Source organism: Poromitra crassiceps (assembly GCF_964638095.1).
Source record: "Poromitra crassiceps genome assembly, chromosome: 29".
In the NCBI taxonomy this organism is placed as follows: domain Eukaryota; kingdom Metazoa; phylum Chordata; class Actinopteri; order Beryciformes; family Melamphaidae; genus Poromitra; species Poromitra crassiceps.
Genome location: NC_139641.1, coordinates 9,279,257 through 9,294,599, shown reverse-complemented (window position 1 = coordinate 9,294,599; position 15,343 = coordinate 9,279,257). Strand labels below are relative to the sequence as shown.

General features: G+C 43.2%; 1 protein-coding gene across 1 annotated transcript in view; it reads right to left on the bottom strand.

The window, feature by feature from the left end:
- Positions 1-15,343, bottom strand: part of LOC310800191 (adenylate cyclase type 2-like) — a gene marked incomplete at its 3' end in the record, with an annotated part of 173,109 nt that overhangs the window by 102,783 nt on the left and 54,983 nt on the right. Inside the window, exon 2 of the mRNA XM_083662776.1 lies at positions 14,612-14,773. Within this exon, the coding sequence (XP_083518902.1) occupies positions 14,612-14,773 (162 nt within the window). The remainder of the gene's footprint in view (positions 1-14,611; positions 14,774-15,343) is intronic.

Sequence of the window (15,343 nt, the reverse complement as noted above, 5' to 3'; positions counted from 1 at the left end):
CCCAAATGCTGGTGATGAGGGAACATTCTACGTGCGCCGCATTTGGAGACGTCACTGCAGCACTGGGTGATGGGGATCTGGGGACACCAACACAAAGCTAAAGCAGAGAATTGTAAATGACTTTCATATCCTACACTGAAGTGAAAACGGGAGCACTGGGTATTCTTGGTCTCTCGCGGTATTATTATTTACAGCATTATTTGGAGCACACTACTGTACAATATATCTACCTCTTTTAAATGCAATGAATAACTGTTGTGGTGGTAGTGCTGAAATAAGTTATGATTTTCCTTTTCTGGGTCACACTGATTGCAACTGTAAAATAGCTCACATGTATTGCATGCGTACATATCCCCAGGAAGATATTAAAATAGAGAAACAGAGATGGTCATACGGTATCTTCATTATACTGTATCACCACAGAAGCACAGATATATATACATGACCAACTGACTGTCTTCACTGTTGATGTTGAATCCATCTGCACTGTGATCTATCTTGTCACTTTTGCCTTTTGAAAATGTTCTGTTATTGAATGACCACAAAAATAAACAAGGATAGCCTTCATGTTTAGGTGTGTTTATTATAGGCTACTTATTCTATTTAGGCTAAGCCTATGTCATTATTTAAAGAGAGAGAGAGAGAACGAGAGAGACACACACACATACACGATAGAGAGAGAGAGAGAGAAAGAGAGAGAGAGACACACACACACACACACACACACACACACACACACACACACACACACACACACACACACACACACACACACACAAGATAGAGAGACAGGGAGAGAGGAGAAAAAGAGGTGGAGGGAGTATGCTCACAGGAACAGACACTTTCCAAAAAAACTCAGAAATAATCGAGAACTTTCAAAATCTAACTACCGGTATCAATTTTCAGAAAATGCTGAAACAGAACTCTGTGCTCAGTATGTCAGGACGATGTCATAATCTAAGAAACACACTGTAAAATCTTCTTTTTTTGTAATCATGACTGCTATTGTGCAGAAATATTCTGATGAATCTATATAATTAATACCATGTTTATTTAATTTATTTGACTTTATTTCTATTTCATATAGGACAAATCAGCGTGACGTCATAACAACAACAAATCCCCTAGAAATGCGGAAGCCCGCAGCAGTTAACTAGTATGAGTTGTGCCAAACAAACGTTAATATCTCAAAGACTATGCATGACATCACTTATGTTTTGACATTCTGAGTGAGAGCAGAAGTAGCTCAGGAGTTTGATGTATAATATATGCATGTCGTGTTAAAGTTGTGTGAACTGTCACAGTTTTTAAAATGTACACCGCACAGCCGGGGCTAGAGTGAGCACTCAATGCTGGCTCCATAGTGTCCCATTCTTCCCAACCGCCATCAGCCTCACCAACAAGGCCTGGAAACCCCTTCCACCAAGGACCTCACCAACAACACCCCCCCCCCCCACACACACACACACACACACACACAAACTCACTACCTCCTCCTAAACTCAGCTGAACCCCCCCCCCCATAAAACTGTAACTCATATCTAATTTAATGCCTGTTTAACTGGGACTGTAAATTCATGTAAATTCCCTGCACATTTAATGCCTATTTACTAGGGATGTCACAATATATCGTCCCACAATATATCGCGATATCAAAACGTGACAATATGTATCGTTGAGATGAAATCTCATATCGTGAGAAAAAGAAGCTGAACATGGTGGTTCACTGATCTGCATCTGATTGCATGCTCGCTCTCCTTTTCATTGCTTTGTTTGAACAGACGAGGGACGTTACAGACACACGGAGGATGAAAATGGTGAAATTACTCAAATTAGCGTGGAGGATGCCCCCTCAACTTACGATCGCAAAAAAATATTGTTAAAATATTGTATCGTATCGTTATTGTGAACCCAATATCGTGTATCGTATCCTATCGTGAACTGAGTGTATCGTGACACCCCTACTATTTACCTTAGCCTGTAAATTTCATGTACATTCAATGTAAAACTCTTATTTAACCCCGAATGTAAATTCATGTAAATCCACTGCCTATTTAACTCAGTCTGTAAATCTCATGTAAATCCAACGTAAATTCATATTTATTATCCACAGAACACTTCACCACTCATGTACATATTGTATATATTTACTCGATTTGATTGCACTTGCAACTTTGTGATTGTCTTTAGTTATCTTCCTACTTCTTATCTTTGTATATTGATGTAACCGCTATGCTGCATACAGACACTAAGACAAAGTCCTCGTATGTAACTTGCATACTGTGGCAATAAAAGCGATTCTGATTCTGATTCTGATTCTGATTCTGATTCTGATTCTGATTGCCGCAGTTTGTTTACCAAAATGCTGCTCGGCTGATCCCTCATATTGATTAGATATAGAGTGCTCTGCTTATATAGCCTTATATGACTATCACTGGTGATGTCATAACTCTCATCTCTCGTCCCCGCTTAGTGATGTCACACTTGTTCGATGATGTCATTGACTATAGTCTAGCATTGTCCAGCTGGTTAGATAGACAGACAGACTGATTGATTGATTGATTGATTGATTGAGGCTGGACAGTGTGTCCTTGACCTTTTGAAAATTGTCCGTTATTGAATTACCACAAAAATAAACAAGGATAGCCTGCATGTTTAGGTGTGTTTATTATAGGCTACTTATTCTATTTAGCCTAGGCCTATGTCATTATTTAAAGAGAGCGAGGGAGACACACACACACACACACACACACACACACACACACACACACACACACACACACACACACACACACACACACACACACACACAATTAATTGATTGATTGATTGATTAATTGACTATTCAACAAAGCCAAATAGCATTCCCCCTAAGGATGTTAGCCAATTTACAGGTTGATTGAACCATTTATAGTGTGCTGTAGGGCTATAAATCCATCAACCTCGCCTCAGCAAATGCTATATATAGAGCTCTATATATAGCAAATGCTATATATAGAGCCAGAGAGGTTTATAGAGCTGCTGCCCAATAGTTACCATCTGGCAAATAAGCCTCAGAACATCATTATCAAAGCTCATTGCTCTTCTATCTAAAGGAGTTGACACCACTGAGCCTGCTCAGTGGCACAAATAGAGAGAAGAGACCCATACACACCCATACACACACACACACACACACACACACACACACACACACACACACACAGAGCGCACAAACATCTAACATCCATATGAGTGTATAATACTGTACATGTAAACCTGCCTGTGCACCGATATACGCATCTGACTCCAAAGAGATAGTATGAGCATTCAGAGTGACACCAGAGTTAAAAGCTCGTCATCTCTCTCTTTCTTTCTCTCTCTGTCCATCATCAAAAGGCAGAACACCAAATGGAAATATCCAGCGTTCCCCTGGCTCCACGTCAACAACACACCGAGAAAATGGCTTCTGATCAAATTTGCTCTGTGACAAAATGGAATTTGAAGGCCTAATATCTAAGGAGCAGATCGAATCAGGCTACGTAACGTTATTAGCGGTAGGTTACTTAGATGCCTGTGTACATTAGCAGTTAGCTTGCATCACTGACCCAGGCATCAGAGTGTACAGTAGGCCTACAGTATGTCTCAAAGCCAGAGAGCGAGAGACCAACACACAGGGCATAGGCAGAGATTCAATTATGGGTGGGCCTGGATAAAATTGGTGGGGCAATTGCATGACGAAATTTTGCAAAATTCCTAGATGCCATGAAGTCGTCATCCATTAGACTCTGGAGATGATGTGCCCTGCGTTTTTAAGCTACAAAACCATTAGCTAGCAAGGCAGCAGCAAGTTTGCCTCTAGAAAACAACCAATTTAAATTTAAAAAATTATAATACTTTTTTTTTTTTTTTTGGTGGGCCAGGGCAAGAAGTGGGTGGGCCTGTGCCTACCCGGGCCCACCCGTAGAAACGCCCCTGAGCTGAAGATATAAAGAGACAGCCTAGGTTCTTGATCACTTATCTTTATTCATGTGTGCTCTTTGATCTCAAGTGTGGGAGCTCGTCATACATTATTAAAGTCCATGATGCTATAGCAGATATATTGATTATTAATATCATCTGTATACCAGTATAGGTTTCATGCAGATTTATTCCGGAAGCCGGATTGAGGGTATGTCCTGGTCGCTGCACTATAGCCCCTCCTCTGGTCGGTCGGGGCGGGGGGGAAACTGGTGGGAATAGCGTGATCCTCCCACGTGCTAGTACATCCTGCCGGTGAAGCTCCCCGCTGTCAGGTGAAAAGAAGCGGCTGTGTGTCGGAGGAAGCATGGTGCTATAATAGCCTAGGGCTCTCCACCAGAGGGTGGAGCAGTAACCGAGATATCAATGATCTCCACGCGTCATTGCTGCCTGACCAAGGCTGGGAGGTTTCAGGTGGTTTAACATTAGCACCAGCTTTCCTTTTGTGAGGCCAGACACTCACTTTTGGGGATTGATTGGACTATTAGTACAGTTACTGTCGAGTGAAAAACCTTTTACCTGGGCACTTCACATAGACTACCAGAAGTTACTTTTTTTTTTTTTTTTTTTTTACTTTTTCAGAACATAAAGAAAACAAAACAAGAACAGGAAAAAAGAAAACAAAAGAAAAAACATATATACATACATTCGACATTACAATGTTACAAAATGGTGCTACCAGTAATAGAAAATGTGCTTACAAAACGATAAACAAAAAAAAAAAACTCAATTACCGCTTTTAGCCTGATCGAAATAGGTCAGGAACGGGTCCCAAATAACTAAAAATGTCCTTAAAGAATTTGTCCTCTGGAACCTGAGTCTCTCCATACGTATAACTGAGATCATGTCTGTCAGCCACAGCTGAAAAGAAGGTGGAGAGGAGGACTTCCATTCCTTCAAAATTAGTTTCTTGGCAACCGTCATTCCCTGTGTCAGAGATTGCTGCACGGCCGTTGGGAGGAGCAAAGAGGACTCCGGGCAGCCGAAGATGGCGAGTTCTACCCGAAGTTACTATTGATTGAAAAACGTTTTACCTGGGCACTACACATAGACTACGAGAAGTTACTGTCGATTGGTAGGATTGTAGGATTGGTAAAAGAGGGGGCATGGGAGAAGTGAGATACAGCAGAGAAAGAGTGTGAGAGAGAGAGAGAGAGGAGAGAGAGAGAGTGAGAGTGAGAGAGAGAGAGAGAGAGAGAGAGAGAGAGAGAGAGATATGGCAGACTGCTTCTGAGTGAATCAGCCTGTCATAGAGCGGATGTCTTTATTGTGTGGACCATTGAACCCACATATTCTCCTTATTACTACCGTGAACCTGACAGGCCCTTACATGTCATGGTCCCATGTGGGCCGAACAGAACAGCGTTCTATAATGAGATCCAGCAGCAACCGCCTACGACTGGTGGTGGTGCTGAAGTGAGTGAGCTTCACATAATTGGATCCAGTATCGCCCAGAAGAAGTTTTGCTTTGAAGCCACCGGGTTGTCGTACCGTTTCCACCGCAGACGCAAAATGACTCCCCGCTATTAGAGGTCACATTTTGGAAGTTCTACATGCGTCAGTGACAGGTGCAACATCTCAGCAGGTGTGAGGTCTGTTCCTTCCTGGTTCTTCACTGTTTCTGTCTATGGGATTTTTGAATGGGTTTTCGCCGCGATGCTTCAAATAAGGTCTCTGGGCAACACAAGCTTAATCAAACCAGTGTTCAGCCGGATAATCTTCAGACATGAGGACCACTTTCATGAGTTTTGAAGCGTAAATGCGAGCCCTAGAAGTAAAAAACTCGAGCTAAGCTAATCCAGAACTACACACTGTCGCATAGGCTTCCACGTCACGTCAGCACTCAACCTGGACTGTTGTTGATGTGTGCGCTGCTGTGCACTGATTACCCCGGGCTGAACGGGCTGAACCAGGTGAGGGAAAGAGAATTTCCGTGTTCGTCCTTTGAAGCGATGACGTTATTGACGTGTAATATCCCCGTCGACTCAACAGTGTAGTCTCATTTAGCCGCTTGCTAGCTAGCCGCCCTTTTAACGGCACGTAAAAGCTTAAAAACTCATAAAAGTGGTCCTCGTGTGTGAAGATGATATTACTAAACACTCGTTCGCGTTTGATTAAGTTTGCGTTGCCCAGAGACCTTATTAGAAGCATCGCGCCAAAAACCCATTCAAAAATCCCATAGGCGAAAACAGTGAAGAACCAGGAAGTGTTGGCATCGATGATTTCCGGACTCGTTCCTGCAGCTCTCTATATCTCTCCAAACAAAAAGCAGTGGTAATGATGTCGTTTCGAAAAAATGGGGATGGTGCACAAGTCATCTCTAGGGGGACATTCTCCATTAAAAATTATGGCAGATCACACATTCAAACAGCTGTTTTGAAAAGTCAGACAGCACCATCGCCTTAGATTCCTGCTCAAATACCCTCATACACTGACATATGAGATGATGAATTCACCAGACCCCAGCAATATTCTCTGGACCAAAATAAAAGAAAGAAATTGCTGCGACTCCGCCTGCTCCACACACCGGTTCACAATCAGGGTAACGCTTTAGAATAAAGCCCGCAAATAAGCATGTAACTACTACAGGGTAACAAGATCTGTACTTATAGGCTAATTACGGGGTACCACACTGTAGTTATAGTGTAACTACGGGGTAGAATAAGTGAATTTAGCATGTGACTACAGGGTAACAAGATCTGTACTTATAGGCTAATTACGTGGTACCACACTGTACTTATAGTGTAACTACGGGGTACAAGGAGTGAATTTATCCTGTAACTACAGGGTAACAAGATCTGTACTTATAGGCTAATATTACGGCGTACCACACTGTACTTATAGTGTAACTACAGGGTACAAGAAGTGAATTTAGCATGTAACTAGAGGGTAACAAGATCTGTACTTATAGGCTAATTACGTGGTACCACACTGTACTTATAGTGTAACTACGGGGTACAAGGAGTGAATTTATCCTGTAACTAGAGGGTAACAAGATCTGTACTTATAGGCTAATTACGGGGTACCACACTGTAGTTATAGTGTAACTACGGGGTACAAGAAGTGAATATTTAGCCTGTAACTACAGGGTAACAAGATCTGTACTTCTAGGCTAATATTACGGCGTACCACACTGTACTTATAGTGTACAGGCTAAATTCACTTCTAGTACCTCGTAGTTACACTATAAGTACAGTGTGGTACCCCGTAATTAGCCTATTAGTACAGATCTTGTTACCCTGTAGTTACATGCTTATTTGTGGGCTGTATTCTAAAGTGTTACCAGGATCAGTTCATTGCCAGTTCGCTCACCTGCTATCCATCATCTCATCGATCACAGTAGACCAACCTTGGCTCTCCACGCACTCTTCTCCAGATTGTGGCCTTTGCCACACACAGGAATGTCATCTTGCTCTACGGCCAAACTAGTCAAGAGTTCCAGTCACTCCTTTTTTGTGTCCGTTTCCTCGTGTTGTGCAATCATCTAACCTGCCTCTCAGGATCGCCATCCCCCTGTCCACCAGCAACCTTTGGGTCTCCAGACTAGGGCTGGGTTAAAAAAAAATGGATTCTCCGATTTTTAATCGATTTTTATTTTAATCCTGTGATATCGATTCATATGTCCAGAGATCGATTATTTTTTATCACATTTTTTTTTTTTTTTATAAACATAGGCTATACTATTATAGGCTGTGTGTTGTAGTTGAAACAGTTTCAAGTTGACGTTTATGTTTGTAGTTGAAACAAAAACATAAATACTGTAGGCTACATAAATAATGTTTGATCATTAATATCTACGTTTAGAAATGATATAGGCTGAAATCAAATCACTGTGCATAATTGTGAAAGTGTCTTTATTGACAGATGAAAAGGCTGTTATTTACCCTTTGTCACCACCTGGTGAGTAAATATATGTGTAATTAAAAAGGTTGGGAACCCCTGTGTTAGATAACAGGACAGTCATGTAATTCAGGTTACAGTTGAAAAAACACGTTTTGGTATCACTAACCAAATCGATATTGAAATTAATCGGAATCGAATCGGGATTAATCGATTCGGAACCTTGTGAATCGGAATCGAATCGATTCTTGAAATTTGAACCAATACCCAGCCCTACTCCAGACCCTCCAGGCTCCACGCCAACGCCAAACTCTGCTCCATGTATCAATCAACCACTTTCCTCATCCACCCAAGTAGACAGGACACAGACGACGGGTCGTGGGTCCTGCGCTCTGGTACCGACCCGGTTTCCCGTAAGAGAAATGCATTGTTTTGACTTGACATTGTAATGTGAACATCTGTGAGACGGTACTGTCCCACTTGACTCGGCTAACACATATTTAGACCTGAACAAATCGCCCTGCTAATATATCTTCTGTCCCTGTGTAACCACAAATACAGACTCGGCCCTGTTACGCACTAGCATTAGCTAATTGATAGCAAACGATATCATTATCACTGGCAACAAACAAAACACTGATAAATTTGTATACACCCAGATATGAAGGAGAGTACATTTGACAGAGGCAGTATTTAAAAGTAGGGATGCACCGATCCACTTTTTTCACTTCCGATCCGATTCCGATACCTGAATTTGGATATCTGCCGATGCCGATATTATGCCGATACCAATATTTTTTTTGAATATACAGTATAGGCAAAGATTTGGCCAATTAAAGATTTTTTTTTTAATATACCTTGTAAAAAGCAGACAAAATTAAGAAAATATACAAGGCAAAGAAGGATACTATTAGACATGGGGAAAATAACGGCCAGCGCTGGAATTGCAAAAAAAAAAAAAAAAAAAAATCCGATCCGATCCGATCCGTGAATTTGTGCCATATCGGCACCCGATACCGATATTGGATCGGATCGGCCCCATCCCTATTTAAAAGTGGGCATTATGTTCCTTGGCAGTGTCACGTCTAGTCTGGCAGTCATCTTGGCTGTCAATGGAGCAGCAATCTGTCTCTGTAAAACACCATTGCAGCTTCACACATACAGTGTCCAAAATATTGCTGTACTCCTTTTTACACAATATGTCTCAGTTAGTTGCATCAAAGCTAAAAAAAATAAAAAAAATAAAAATAGAGTGCACTCGGTAGAGTGCACACCTCTGCCACGCCCATTGCCACACCCCCTTTTGGCCAGTGGGCGTGGAAAGTTGATCAGTTCTTCCTTGGCCCATGACCAACCTTTCTACAAAGCTGTGTGTACTACGGTGTATTGTTACGTGAATCTGTATGGAAGTTAGGCAAAAAAAAACATCATCTAACATCTCCCTGTCAAAGACCGAAGTGCAGCTAAAAGGTGAAATCAACACGGGAATCGGGATCACAACTTTCAGAGAAAGGAGGAAAGGGAGAGAGAGATTAAGTAGTATCAAAAATACATGGCAAGCATTTTACTGGGGGGGGGGGGGGGGGGTCCAGTAGTCGTGTCCAAAGACCCAAAAATCTCTTTAAATTTGGCTAAAGTGACCAGATCATTAAGTTTCAAGTCATTTTGCGCGGTATTCCAAGCAGAAGGAGCAGCAATCACAAATTATTTTCAAGCTTTAAGTACTGTAAGTTCAACGAGAGCCTTGGGGGCTCAAGACTATAATGAGACCCGTAGTCCTCAGTAGGGCCGCACAATTAATTGTATTTTCATCGTCAATGAACGCAATGAATAATAAAAGTGGTTTTATTTACATACGTCATGCATTCCCACTCAGCATCTGATCATTTTGTCTTGTGTTGTAAATCCAGCATACACCTTTCCCTTGCAACAGTGCGCTCCGCCCCTCTGTCAAAGCCCAAACACGCTGTGTGTAGTTTCAGCTAGAGTCAGTGTGTATTTCATTTCTTTATTCAGTGGGCATAGGCTATGTTTGTCGTCTATGTTAGCATTATTAAAGCAGAAAGACATAGGAACTGTATAGCTAATATGCATACTTTAATATTTGTTTATTTATCGCAAGTCGTATCGTCATCGCTATATTGAACAATGTTATCGCGCATCGCAGATTTTACTCATATCGTGCAGGCCTAGTTCTCAGTGATAGATGCACAATAATGTTTGTGAACTGGAAATGTTCATGAGCTGTATTTTATTTGTTTTGATTTACAAAGCATTTATACTTTATGAAACACTTTATGCTGCTGTTCAATGATTCTGTTGTATAGTGGAAATCTAAATTTGTTTGGCTTCTCACAGAAGACTGGAAAGAAAGAGACAGAAGACTGTAAAGAAAGATAAGATGTTGAATGACTATGTTGGTCATGTTTAAATAAAAAATAATTACATGATGTAACTGCTTGCTTTATGGTCAATCCTTAATGTAAATATTAATATTTTTTAATAATGCACCAGGTTAGAGGGTTCCTTGTACAATTTACAGCATTAGTCATTTGAGAATCTCTTCCATTATCAAAGCAAAACTGGTATTGTAACTAAAATATCGAATCGTATCGTATCGGAAATCGACTTGGGACCTCGTGTATCGGAATCGTATCGGGAAGTCAGTGTCGATACCCAGCCCTAGTTGGAAATGTGACAGCAAAGAGCATTTCCCTGGCCTCAAAAAGCAAAGAAAAGCAGTGTTTGAGACAAATTTAAAAAAACCCAACGTCTGTCTTGGCTTTTTAACAAGATTGCCAATATGTGGCTTAAGGGAAAGGCAATCATCATGTCCACTCAGTGCATCGCAGCCTCCGTCTGTTTACCTTCAGTTGTAACCATGTGTGAAAGATCTGATGCTTTGTAACCTTGCGAGATCACGATCGTGCGGAAAAATCCATCTGGCCATGCTGCCAGATAATATACGTTTTGAATCCATGCCAGCAGTGGGCCGGACCAATCAGCATCGAGGCAGGGGGCGGGATTTAGGTGTGACACCAGCGAGAAGCAGCTACCTTCCTCAGAGACTCCAACAGTGGTTTCTACAGTCTCTCTGTACAAGCTCCCTAGAGTTACATCCTGATTTTATGTTCATGATAATCAACATAACATTTGTGAACAATTAGGGCCTGTGTCCACCTAGCGTCTTTTTCCGACCGTTAAACGCTGGGCGTGCGCTGGGGAGCGCTGATCCCAGCGCACAATATAACAAGGAAGCAGTGTGAAACTAACGTTAGTTCAGTGCGGTAGTAGCTTGATAGCTGACAGTTAACATTAGCAAACAACACACATACAGTGATTTAGCTCAACACTCACCAGAAATATCAAGTGTCTAGCCGATCTGCTCCCACAATTGAGCCTTTCTGTCTCCGTTTCTCCATGATTAAGTTGCCAGAAAAGCAGCACCCGACACCAGCGTCTTTCTGAAAAGTTAAAATATTTTCAGCTGGAAGCGCTGGGAGTCGGGCGCACAAAAACGCCGGAGCGCTGTGAAAATAGACGCTGGGCGCAGCGCACTTTCTCTAGACGTCCGTGTGCGCCCGCATACGCTCTCCCCCCCATTGGAAACAACTGAAAAAAGACGCTGGACCTGATGAAAAGACGCTAGATGGACACAGGCCCTTAGGCTTCAAATCATCCCTCAGATTTGGCCTGCGCTGTGCTATCCCCTCTTTCCACTGGGAGATCTTCTTCACAGTGCAGTCCACTCTGGCAGTTAGCAGCAGATGTAAGCTGACAGGCGAGCTGACCTGATGCACAAGAGGAGTTGGCAGATAGCGACCGTGGCGTGTATAGCCCCAGGCTGGCCAGATGCCAGTCAGCCTATGCTACATGCTACATGTGAAGGAAAAGTGGGCTGAAAATAAATGGAGCGCTATTCACGAGTTTCCTGGTGAGACCGTGGGCGCTTCCATGACACCCTCCCTCCCTGTTTCCATGACACCCTCCCTCCCTGTTTCCATGACACCCTCCCTCCCTGTTTCCATGACACCCTCCCTCCCTGTTTCCATGACACCCTCCCTCCCCGTTTCCAGCTGCAGGTTGCCTGTTTCCGCCCAGGAGCGTTCATAGAGAAAGAGACTGAAAATAATCATAATAATTGTTGTGACTTTGTGCCTGCCTATGTCTTGTAATGGAGCCCCCCAGCACAATCATTTCACACGTGCATAATTGTACAACGGAGTGACAATATCTTGAATCTTGAAAGAGAGAGACCGCTAAAGCTCCGTTCAATGACCAAATAATAAGAGTTCCGGTTTGGACGTTTAGCCTTCAAAATAAAAGCGGCCACTATGCAACCACATACTATTTTTAGCAATTTCGGCTAAAATAAGTCCATACAGTACCAGTGAATTGACATTCACCTTGTTTTTGTAAAATATCGCCACTATGCAACCACAACGTTACTATTTTTAGCCATTTCGGATAAAATAAGCCAAACGTTCCCACTCTTTGACAGCGGCGTGCACGTCCTTGCTAGTGAAAAAAAAGGTAAACAGGAAGTCGACAACCGGCGACCGCTGAGAATCATGGGAAACGTAGGTCCAGGAATAAGGTGAATAGGCAGAGTTCACAGAGGTGCAGGAGTAGAAAAACACAGCAGCAGGAATCAGCAGCAGTCATTGGGCTGTAGCTTGTTTGAGCCATGGTGCATTGCTTAGCTCAGTGTGATCAATAATGATGATATCTTTTGAATTTGTTTGTTAAGTGCCTTGTTTGTCAATGAGTGCTAGCTGTCTTTTTTGTTTAAGAACTGAGTCATCTGATGGACAATACATATTTTGAACTGAACAATCCTTGTGATTTGGTTTTTAAGAGCAAATTAATTGTCGTGCCTGTGTACAGTGAGGCTCTCAGCGCCGCCTCAACCAGACACTATTCAGAAAGCCCGGCTGCTGAACAGAAATGCAAGAGACTGGAGACTATCAGAGATACAAAAAGGAAAAACAAAGTACTTATCTTCTCTCAGAAATAGCTCCATGAAAAGCTGCCTTCACTCTTGTTAAAATTATTGAATAACGGTCCTTACACATCAAGAGCGATGCGAATATACGGCACGAAATTGCGATGCGAGTTCTGACCCACCTGTCAATCACAGCCACAGATGTGTACACGTCGGAAGCGAATTTCTGAAAAATCGACCGTGGTTCGAAAAAATAAACGCCGCAATAACGCTCGGCGAAACTTCGCCGTTGGTATGCACGGTTGCATTAACTGATATAGGTTCGGAAAATATTATTGACGTGCGAATTAATCGCACGAAAAAAACGCTCCCGATGTGTAAGGACCATAAGAGTGAGAGATTCTCGATTAAGAGTATTCAAGGTCTGAGACCATGGGCCTTCTTTATTTTTATTTGACCTTTATTTAACCAGTTTAGTCTCATTGAGATTAAAAACCTCTTTTGCAAGAGAGACCTGGCCAAGAAATAGCATGAAAAAGTTGCCTCACTCTTTCAAATTATTAAATGATCTATAACTGAAATAACTAAACCACTACGTTTGGGGATCCATGGCTATCCTTAATAAAGTGCACTTAAATTGACATTATTTCTTGCTCCCTGCTGTTCTAGAGGCCCCTGGACTCTCCCTTCTCCTCTTAAATCGCTTCACGGAATTCAGTTGCTGAGGATGGAGGCGGTGGACTTGAGGCTCTCTGAATATGCGGTGAGGTGTTTATATTAATTTTTGCATCACATTATTGATTTAGTTGTGTAGCTGGTAAAGTGAAAAAACTTTTCCAGGATTCCCTTTGGGACCCTGTCTTTAAGGGGGGGGGGGGGGGGGGGGGTGACGGCCCTAGGGCCTACTGTTTACTTTGGCCTGCCTACTGTTCCAGTTTTGCATTGCAGGTTGCTGGCTGTTGAGCTGGGAGCTGGGCTGATTAGCCTGATTGGAGATGGGCGGCACCTGGCCAGTGCTGCCAGGTCTTCTACTTAGGGCCACCTGCCCTGCTAGTCAGCAGAGCTACAGCCAGAGCCATGCTTACCTCCAGACCAAGCTGATCTCAACTTTTGTCTTACCCTGACAACACACACCACACATTTCCCACTGCACCCGTACACTTCCAGACACCACTGATACTGACCACCACACTCCATTGTACTTTTGGTTGTATATTCTTTACTTTTTCTTGGGTTTATAATACATTCTGATTATTGTTAAAGTCCTCTTGTCTTGTGTACATCTCCCTCTTTTGTTGTTGGCCTACGAGCCGGTCATAACATTAGCAAAACGATAATAGAAAAGGTTGTGTGTGTGTGTGTGTGTGTGTGTGTGTGTGTGTGTGTGTGTGTGTTGTTGAGCTTGTGTGCACACGGGAGTGTGTTTTTGTGCCTGCGCTACATCTCCGTACGTGATAGAAAGGTTGTTTGCGCTCCAGCTCTGACCCGTGTGTGTGTGTGTGTGTGTGTGTGGCTCTGACCCACAGCTCTGACCCGTGTGTGTGTGTGTGTGTGTGTGTGTGTGTGTGTGTGTGTGGCTCTGATCCACAGCTCTGACCCGTGTGTGTGTGTGTGTGTGTGTGTGTGTGTGTGTGTGTGGCTCTGACCCACAGCTCTGACCCGTGTGTGTGTGTGTGTGTGTGTGTGTGTGTGTGGCTCTGACCCACAGCTCTGACCCGTGTGTGTGTGTGTGGCTCTGACCCGTGTGTGTGTGTGTGTGTGTGTGTGTGTGTGTGTGTGTGTGTGTGTGTGTGTGTGTGTGTGTGTGTGTGTGTGGCTCTGACCCACCTGCCACACGACTGGCTGCATGCGACTGGCCGTGCTGGACAGGGAGATGCTCAGCACCACGGTGTGAGAGGAGGAGGTGAGGACGCTGGCCATGATGGCGTCACGCATGGAGAAGGGCAGCATGGTGTAAACCACAAACACTATGAAGAGGAAGAAGGACACCTGTGGAGAGAGAGAGACACACCTGTGACACACCTGTGGAGGAAGGAAGGAGCAGTGGAATAAAAGAGAGAGACGCGTGAGAGAGAAATACAATATTTGTGTTCCCTGTGGAGTAGTGTCCTCTAGTAACCTCGCGTCACCAGGCTCTTCTCGGCGAGAAAGAGCCTGCCCTCTGTTCACAATTGATTTTGTCACCCTGCCTGGTTCCGGCCTAGAGCCCGCCCTAGACAGGAAGTAACAGCGGATATAGCTCGTCAACTTTTACGTTAACTTGACAATTAGACACAACGTATCAGAACGGCAAACAACAAAACAACAGATGGACGTACCGAACGAAGTTTTTGAAGGAGTTCTTGTAGAAACATTGCGGATTCACAATCTCACATCTTTTAAGCCAATACAGAAGCTTTGCATCAGACAATTAATCGAGGAAAGAGATGTCAAGCTAACGGCAACAAAGACGTTTTTTGGCGCACTTCCTTCCGGTGTTCATTCTGGTTTCGTGGTTTACGCCCCCATGACAAACAGCGGGGTGAAAGGTGCCCAGACTAGTCCTCTAGAGAGAGAGTG